Below are 9,270 nucleotides of genomic sequence, written 5' to 3'. Positions count from 1 at the left end.
GTATTGCTATGGACAGAAGGGTGTGGTTTCTAAGAGTGAGTTGCTCGGCCATGTCCAACTCTTTGCGACCCCGGGACTGAAGTGGTTTCTAAGATTTGCTTCAAATTGCCCCGGGGGAGCAAGTGAGAAGGTGTATAGATGAAAACAGATTGGCCTGGAGTGAACTGTTGGAGCAGGGTGCTCCTTCCAATCTTCCAATTTGGGACATGTTAGAAAACCTCGACAGTGAAAATCACATTGAAAATGTACACATTGAAAAGAAATTTGTCCTGTATAAGAGTCAATCCATGTCTCAGAATTCAGGGTCTCCCACCCAGACTGCTGACCGCCTCCTTTCCCCTTTCCTGCTCGATTTCCCATAGCACTGATCACCTTCTAACACACAAGGTTGTTTCCATGTTAAGTCTATGTTAATGATGGCCTATGTGAATCACAGTCTGATTTCATGCTTATTTCATTTTTAAAAAATGTTTTATTCTCTTCTACATTTGTGGAGAGGATTAGAGGGGAAGGGTGGCAGGGGAATTTTTTTTTTTTCTTGGCCACAATCCTTGGCATGCAGGGATCTTAGCTCCCTGTTCAGTTCAGTTCAGTTGCTCAGTCGTGTCTGACTCTTTGTGTCCCCATGAATCGCAGCATGCCAGGCCTCCCTGTCCATCACCAGCTCCCGGAATTTACTCAAACTCAAGCCCATCGAGTCAGTGACGCCATCCAGCCATCTCATCCTCGGTCGTCCCCTTCACCTCCTGCCCCCATCCCTCCAAGCATCAGGGTCTTTTCCAATGAGTCAAGTCTTTACATGAGGTGACCAAAGTATTGGAGTTTCAGCTTCAGCATCAGTCCTTCCAATGAACACCCAGGACTGATCTCCTTTAGGATGGACTGGTTGGATCTCCTTGCAGTCCAAGGGACTCTCAAGAGTCTTCTCCAACACCATAGTTCAAAAGCATCAATTTTTCGGCGCTCAGCTTTCTTCACAGTCCAACTCTCACATCCATATATGACCACTGGAAAAACCATAGCCTTGAAGACGGACCTTTGTTGGCAAAGTAATGTCTCTGCTTTTTAATATGCCATCTAGGTTCGTCATAACTTTCCTTCCAATGAGTAAGCATCTTTTAATTTCATGGCTGCAGTCACCATCTGCAGTGATTTTGGAGCCCCAAAAAATAACTGACACTGTTTCCACTGTCTCCCCATCTATTTCCCATGAGGTGATGGGACCAGATGCCATGATCTTAGTTTTCTAACTTTTTCACTCTCCTCTTTCACTTTCATCAAGAGGCTTTTTAGTTCCTCTTCACTTTCTGCCATAAGGGTGGTGTCATCTGCATATCTGAGGTTATTGATTTTTCTCCTGGCAATCTTGATTCCAGCTTATGCTTCTTCCAGCCCAGCGTTTCTCATGATGTACTCTACATATAAGTTATATAAGCAGGGTGACAATACACAGCCTTGACGTACTGCTTTTCCTATTTTGAACCAGTTTGTTGTTCCATGTCCAGTTCTAACTGTTGCTTCCTGACCTGCATACAGGTTTCTCAAGAGGCAGATAAGGTGGTCTGGTATTCCCATCTCTTTCAGAATTTTCCACAGTTTATTGTGATCCACACAGTTGAAGGCTTTGGCGTAGTCAATAAAGCAGAAATAGATGTTTTTCTGGAACTCTCTTGTTTTTTTGATGACCCAGCGGATATTGGCAATTTGATCTCTGGTTCCTCTGCCTTTTCTAAATCCAGCTTGAACATCTGGAAGTTCTCGGTTCACGTATTGCTGAAGCCTGGCTTGGAGAATTTTGAGCATTGCTTTACTAGCGTGTGAAATGGGTGCAATTGATCGGTAGTTTGAGCATTCTTTGGGATTGCCTTTCTTAGGGACTGGAATGAAAACTGAACTTTTCCAGTCCTGTGGCCACTGCTGAGTTTTCCAAATTTGCTGGCATATTGAGTGCAGCACTTTCACAGCATCATGTTTCAGGATTTGAAATAGCTCAACTGGAATTCCATCACATCCACTAGCTTAGTTCCCTGACCAGGGGATCAGTCTCACCTCCGCTATAGCGGAAGCTCAGAGTCTTACCCCCTGGACTGCCAGGGAAATCACAGGGGATTTTACTTTTTACTGATTTCCCAAAAGTATCTAATTTGCTTGTCATGCCTCCTATTCACCATGTCTCTCCCCCTAGAAGGTAAGTTCCATGTGGGCAAGAATCCAAGTCTAGTTTTTTTTTTTTTTTCAAGTCTAGTTTTACTTGCTGATATTGAAAATTATATGTGTAACTCCCCTTTTATTTTTATTGGCTAGAGTCAGTATACAGATTAAAACCAAGGATTCTTGAGCCAGCCTGAGTGAAAGTCGCTCAGTCATGCCTGACTCCTTGTGACTCCATGGACTACACAGTCCGTGGAATTCTCCAGGCTAGAATACTGGAGCCGTTCCCTTCTCCAGGGGATCTTCCCAACCCAGGGATTGAACCCAGGTGTCCTGCATTGCGGGTGGATTCTTTTACCAGCTGAGCCACCATGGAAACCCAAAAATACTGGAGTGGGTAGCCTATCCCTTCTCCAGCAGATCTTCCTGACCCAGGAATCGAACCAAAGTCTCCCGCATTGCGGGCGGATTCTTTACCAGCTGAGCTACCAGGGAAGTCCTCTGAGGCAGCCTGCTGCTGCTAAGTCTGGTTAGGTTCAAATCCCAGCTCTGCCACCTGCAAGCCGTGTGACCTTGGGCAAGTCACTTGACCGGAGTTTTCTGAGCTGTGAAGTGGGGACATAGCCATTTCTACTATTACCCTGATTGGGAATAAAAGACTCCATGAAGGTTGACTGGGGCTTCCCCCGTGTCTCGGTGGTAAAGAATCCACGTGCTAACCAGGAGATACAGGTTCCATTCCTGGGTAGAGAAGATTCCCCTGGAGAAGGGAATGGCGGCTCACTTCAGTAGTTTTGCCTGGGAAATCCCGTGGACAGAGGAACCTGGCAGGCTGTAGTCCACGAGGTCACAGAAGAGTTGGATACAACTTACAACAACAACAGCACTTATTTAGGGAGTCAGATAGAAGTGCATTTGCTTCCTGCTGAAACCTGTTTTCTCCTGTGCAATGAGATCTCTGAGTTAGTGATGCTGGATTCTTGAAGGTGATAAGAATTTTACGCGACCTAATGAATAGGAAGCCTCCGACTCAGATGTCTGACCCAAATAACAGCAATTGCTCAGCACCAAAGGTCTTTTTTTTTCTTTTTAATAGCAAAGACCTAGCAGAAGCAGAAGAGATTAAGAAGAGATGGCAAGAATACACAGAAGAATGATACAAAAAAGCTCTTGATGACCCAGATAACCATGATGATGTGGTCCCTCACCTAGAGCCAGACATCCTGAAGTGTGAAGTAAAGTGGACCTTAGAAAGCATTACTATGAACAAAGCTAGTGGAGGTGATGGAATTCCAGCTGAGCTATTTCAAATCCTAAAAGATGATGCTGTTAAAGTGCTGCACTCATTATGTCAGCAAATTTGGAAAACTCAGCTGTGGCCACGGGACTGGAAAAGGTCAGTTTTCATTCCAATCCCAAAGAAAGGCAATGCCAAAGAATGCTCAAATTACCATACAGTTGCACTCATTTCACATGCCAGCAAGATTATGCTCAAGTCCTTCAAACTAAGCTTCAGCAGTACATGAACCGAGAACTTCCAGATGTACAAACTGGATTTAGAAAAGGCAGAGGAACCAGAGATCAAATTGCCAACATACACTGGATAGAGTTGATATACAGATTAAAGCAAGGATTCAAACTCAGGGAGATAGTGAAGGACAGGGAAGCCTGGCAGCTCATGGGGTCACAAAGAGTTGGACGCAACTGAACGACAACAACAATGTATTTATTTATTTTTGGCGGTGCTGGTTCTTCATTGCTGCGTATGGGCTTTCTCTAGTTTCAGTCTGCCAGCTTCCTCATGGCAGTGGTCTCTCTTGTTAGGGTGTATGGGCTCTAGGGCACACGCAGACCTCAGTAGTTACTACACGTGGGCTCAGGAGTAGTGGCGCTCAGGCTTAGCTGCACTTCTGCACGTGGGATCTTTCTAGACCAGGGATCAAACCGGTGTCCCCTGCATTGGTAGGTGTATTCATAACCACCGGACCACCGGGGAAGCCCAGCACCAAGGGTCTTGCAACCTGGTTAGGGACACTCCAAGGGGTCACTGGTGGGGATGACAATGACAAGACTGAATACTTCAGCCAACTCCTCCCTCCTCCAAGGCTTTTCTTCAGTTGAGTAGCTACCCCGAGGTCCCAATGCAGCCCAATGGAGGGATTTTCTGGAGATCACCCAGGGAGGAAAGGGAGGGGCAGGCTTGTAAGTCGAGGCAGAGGGAGGAGGGACAGGACAGTGAGAAGGGAAGGGCGGGAAAAGAATGTAGAATCAGAAAGGGAGTGGCAGTATGCTGGTGGAGGGTGGTGCTGGGCAGGAAGAAGGGAGGGGCCAGAGCCTAAAAAGGGCAGATGTCGCAATGGGGGCATCAGAAGCCTGGTTGCCTGCAAGGAGCAATGAGTGAGATGCAGGGTAGGGCTCGGCGGCTGCACGGCCCCAGAGGGGACTGGTTGGGGGGCGGCTCTGGGGCACACAGTGGAGGGTGGAGGGGATGGGAGCCTGGCAAGGACAGCCTGGGAGTCTGGGGACTTGAGGACGGGGTTGGGGGTGATGAAGATAGGGAGGCAGCTGATGGGGTTTGGGGGAGTGACAGCCTTGGGGTGTGGCTGGCAGGGGCGGAACTGGTGGAGGCTGGAGGTCATGGATACTCTGACGTCTTGGCACTGGGTCTCCAGCAGTGGCAGCCTGGCCTGGCGAGGACGACATGTGGGCCTCCGGGGGCCTGCCCATCAGTGTCGCCACTCCGGACACGGACCCCGAGGAGGTGCTGGGCCTGAACCGACTGCCCACCGAGATGCTCCAGGAGGTGCTGAGCTACCTGCCCCCAAGCACGCTGCTCGGGAACTGCCGCCTGGTGTGCCGGCGCTGGCGAGACCTGGTGGACGCCTGGTACCTGTGGCGGAGCATCCTGCCCTGGAAACACCCCGACCTGTGGCCCGTCATCCGCACCTGCCTGCCCCCTGCTGACGACCCCGGGCCCTGCATCCTGGGCCGCTTCTGCGAGCGCAGACCCATAGGACGCAACCTCCTCCGGAACCCTCAGAACTCTCGTGGCCTAGGTGGGGAGCCCAGGAAAGGGTCCTTGTGGGAGCTCGTGGGAGGACGCGAAAGGGGCAGGTGCGGGAAAGACGAGAGGCCTGTACCTGGGCAAGTAGGCTGTCTGGGAACTCGGTCACCAAGTTTTTGTTTTTTTTTTTTAATGGAAGGATTCTTGAACCGGATTGTGCTGAGCGCAGGGGCTGCCCGGGGTGCAGAGGAAAACGCGAGGGTGGGCCCGCTGATGGCCTATAGACAGAGATGGTTCCTGTCTACCTACAGGTGATGTCCGTGGTTCCCAAGGGTCAGGGCGGTTGTTGAGTACTTGTTTGGTTCTCACTGACCTTGCTCCCTCTTTCCTAGGTGGTGTCAACAGAAGCAGGTGTTGGACCTGGAGAAGGAGGGACTGTGGCGGGAACTCCTAGATAGTGGAAACATTGAGATCTGTGTCTCCGACTGGTGAGTGTGATGACAAAAACAGCCCTTTAGCTGAGCGTTGGCCTTAGTTTGAGTGACTTCATGTAGGTCTCCTAACAACTTCTTAGATAAGCAGGAAAGGAAATGACTTCATCACCATCAGAGCTTTAATACTCAGCAACATCCTCTCCCTGAACCCTCTCTCAGCCCCCAAAGGGACCTGGATTGGAAGATGCCTGGTTGGATCCTAGCAGAGGACTTGGGTCCAACTAAGTCTTGTCTGTGAATCAGAGGCTCCTTGGTTCAGGAGGGGACAAGATAGAAGAGTTGTCTAAGAGATCAGATTCTGGAACCAGACCTCTCACTCTCAAATCCCAGCTTCCTGGCTTTGTGGCCTTGGGCAAGTCACAGTGTGCCTCCATCTCCCTGTCTTCATAAGACAGGCTTATACATCAGCCGCAAAGCCGGTTGTTTCAGTGGAGAAAAAGCTATACAGAAGAGTGGGGATTTTTTAAATATCTATTTGCTTTACTGCGCTGGGTCTTAATTCCAGCATGAGGGGCTGGCATGTAGGATCCAGTTCCCTGACCAGGGATCAAACCCGCTCCCCGCCCCTGCCTTAAGAACCCAGAGTCTTAGTCAATGGACCACCAGGGAAGCCCCTGAGTCTTTATTTGATTGTATTATCTACTTATTTATAGGGTGTGCTGGGTCCTTGCTGCTATACGAGATTTATCTAGCTGTGGCCAGCAGGGGCTACTCTCTAGTTGCAGCGCACAGGCTGCCCATTGTGGTGGCTTTCTCGTGGTGCAGAGCAGGGGGTCTAGAGCAGAGGCTCTGCAGTGGTGCCCGGGCTTAGCTCCTCTGTGGCATGTGGGCTCTTCCTGGATCAGGGAGCAAGCTCCTGTCTCCTGCATTGGCAGGCTGGTTCCTTACACACAGCCACCAGGGAAGCCCTCACCCAAGTTTTCACTAGGGCTTCATCATGTGTTAACCTCCAGGTCAGTTCACATCCCATGCTTCATCCTAAGTCACATTGTTGATCTTCTGGAGTGGCTAGCCTCCATTATGTGACTATAATGGAGGATGTGGTCAGCCCCAACCATTTCATATTGACAGGCCATTTGTGTGTGTGTGTGTGTGTGTGTGTGTGGACTGACACAGAACAGTATAAAAGATAAGTCTGAAGAACACAAAAATATATTAATACAAAATTAGGACAAAATACTGTGGGAAGAAGTAGAATGGACATCTGTTTTAAGAAGTGCAGTGATATGAAGTCTCGGTGAAAGTTTGTGTGTTTGTGCAGCCCATGACTTAATTCTTTACATCTTAATTTCTCACATCAAAACGTAGCTATTTGGAGGCTGTTTCTTTGAATGTTGCTGGATAGCCCATCACCAATTGATTTAGGAGCCCCTGGATCCTGTTACATGACTGATAAAAAAAACTGTACCTTAAAACATCACCATTGTATATATTGGAAATGACATATTGGCCACCACTGAAATATATTATAGAATGAGAAATAAGACAATGGAAGGAGGTACCCTCAGGCTTCCCAGGTGTTGCCAGTGGTAAAGAACCTGTCTGCCAATGCAGGAGATATGAGACATGGGTTTGATCCCTGGGTCGGGATGATCCCCTGGAGGAGGGCATGGCAACCCACTCCTGTGTTCTTGTGGCGAATCCCATGGGCAGAGGAGCCTGGAGGGCTACAGTCCACAAGGTGACAAAGAATCAGACACAGCTGAGCGACTTAGCACACACATGCACCTTTAAGCCTGGGATTCTAGGTCATTCCTTCTGAAGTGAATGTGCAGACCAGCTGGGGAGTATGTTTAGTGCAGATGGATTCAGTTAGATACGCAATGGGGTCAAGCTCCCCCGTGACACTGACAGTGCTAGTTCCCATGACAACATTGGTGTTTGTACGCATGGCAAAGCCTTTCAGGTGAAGGCAGGCAGACCCCCAAAGAGATGGGGTGGCCAATTCAGGCTTCACAGTCTCCCTTCTGCCATAGGTGGTTCGATGACCAAGACGCTGACTGTTTATATCGGCTAATTGTCCAGCTTTTAGATGCCAACCAGGCCGTCCTGCATCACTTCTCTCCTTTGCCTTTTCCCAACGATCAGTTGGGCGATGGTTTCTTCTTTGAGGTGAGTCTCTGAGAGGGCTGTGGGGAAGGACAGTGGAACCTATGAGACCTATGGCTGTATTAACAAATTGCCCCGGAATTTAGTTGCTTAATATCAATAGCAGTCATCTCATCTCCTCTCATAGTTTCTATGAGGACGATTTTGCTGGGAGTTTCTGGCTCTGGCCTCATGTCATTCCCTGCAGACACAGGCTGGAGCTGAAGGGCAGGCTGGGCTGTGAGTGTGTGCACAGCAGTTGGTGGCTGGCCAAGCAGCTCTTGGTCAGCCTCAGCCTGGCCATGGATCCCCCTGCTTGCTCTAGCTGGGGCTTCCTCACAGGAGGGCGGCTTCGGGGCAGGCAGCTGCTTCCTGGTGGCTCAGGCTCCACCATGCGGCTTCTGGAGAAACCAGCAGAAGCTGCATCGCCTTTGTGACCCCGCCGTGGAAGTCACTTGGTGAAAGTCACTCAGCGTCACTCCCGCCACACTCTCGGTTACAATGAAACCCGCCCAGATTCAAGGGGGTGGGAATTAGACCCCAGCCCTGGGTGAGGAGTGGCATGATTCTAGAAGGACGTGTGGAAGTGGAGACATTGTTGCAGCCACCTGCCAGAAGGCCCCCAGCTCAGCTTTTGAGGGGAGGACCATGGCACAGTGGGACTCAATCTCTTTTTCTGTCTACAGGTCAACCATGTGTTCTCCAGCCTCAAGAAAGGTGTTCGCTTTGTGTCTGTTGAACACTGGGTGCGCGACTCTGAGATCTCGTGTGAGCGGCACGGAGACTCTCCATTGCACCCCAGCGTGACCGTGCGGGTCCGTCAGGCGCACCCGACCATGCCTTTCACTCAGGCTCTGGGACCGTTGACTGAACCATCTCAGTATTAAGGACTTGTAGCTCCTGGCCTCTGGGAACCTCATGAATCCAGTTGAAGTTCCTAATGGGCCCTGTCTTCAGGTTCTGGAAGCTACAGGAAGAACGCTCTTACATCAGAATTACTGGTTGCCGCTGCTCTAAGGCAGGCACTGTTCTAGTAAGTGGAGACGCACAGGTGAAGAAGAGAAATGGTGAGCGGGCTCCTCACCCTCCCCGCACGCCAGGCCCTCTGGTTCAGCCCCTGTGCCCTCTGCCCCAGTTTCCTTCTGGTTCTGCTGCTGCAGAGGCTTCATTGGTCTTGTGCAGAAGGCCCTCTCCTCGTGTCTGAACTAGAAGCTCATCCCTATGGCTAAGAAAATCCCAGCCCCCGTTGGTGGTGAACTTAACCTCAGGGGGTTTGAAGACTGGGACCAGGACTCAGAACAGGAAGTCAAACTGCCTCAAAAACTGTTTGGAGACAGAGGGTTCTGCTCACCCTGTGACTGATGTTGTGGTCCCCTGAGCCCAACCTTACCCTGGATCCTACAGTGAATAAAATTATTTTGTAACATTTTGAAACTCTTTTCAAATATGGAGATAATAAATCAGGAACATATCTGCCAATCATAGGAAATAAATGTAATATAATCTTGCCAAAGTGTCTCAGCAGTTTTTAAT

General features: G+C 49.6%; 1 protein-coding gene across 1 annotated transcript; it reads left to right on the top strand.

Annotated features, from left to right (window-relative positions):
* The first annotated feature begins 4,852 nt into the window (after window positions 1–4,852).
* LOC136157488 (F-box only protein 27-like) lies at window positions 4,853–8,624 on the top strand. Its single transcript, XM_065919356.1, has 4 exons — window positions 4,853–5,265; window positions 5,548–5,643; window positions 7,626–7,761; window positions 8,424–8,624. The coding sequence occupies exons 1-4, from the start codon at window positions 4,853–4,855 to the stop codon at window positions 8,622–8,624; spliced, it is 846 nt and encodes a 281-aa protein (XP_065775428.1).
* Window positions 8,625–9,270: the final 646 nt, after the last annotated feature.

The sequence above is a fragment of the Muntiacus reevesi genome, chromosome 2, assembly GCF_963930625.1.
Source record: "Muntiacus reevesi chromosome 2, mMunRee1.1, whole genome shotgun sequence".
Lineage (NCBI taxonomy): Eukaryota > Metazoa > Chordata > Mammalia > Artiodactyla > Cervidae > Muntiacus > Muntiacus reevesi.
This window is presented reverse-complemented; position numbering and strand designations above follow the sequence as displayed.

Bases quoted from the DNA above. Each gene is read 5' to 3' on its own strand.
- LOC136157488 (XM_065919356.1), top strand. From the start codon at position 4,853: ATGTGGGCCTCCGGGGGCCTGCCCATCAGTGTCGCCACTCCGGACACG. The intron at 5,644-7,625 runs GTGAGTGTGATG...CTTCTGCCATAG, and splicing joins GAGATCTGTGTCTCCGACTG to GTGGTTCGATGACCAAGACG. The intron at 7,762-8,423 runs GTGAGTCTCTGA...TTCTGTCTACAG, and splicing joins GCGATGGTTTCTTCTTTGAG to GTCAACCATGTGTTCTCCAG.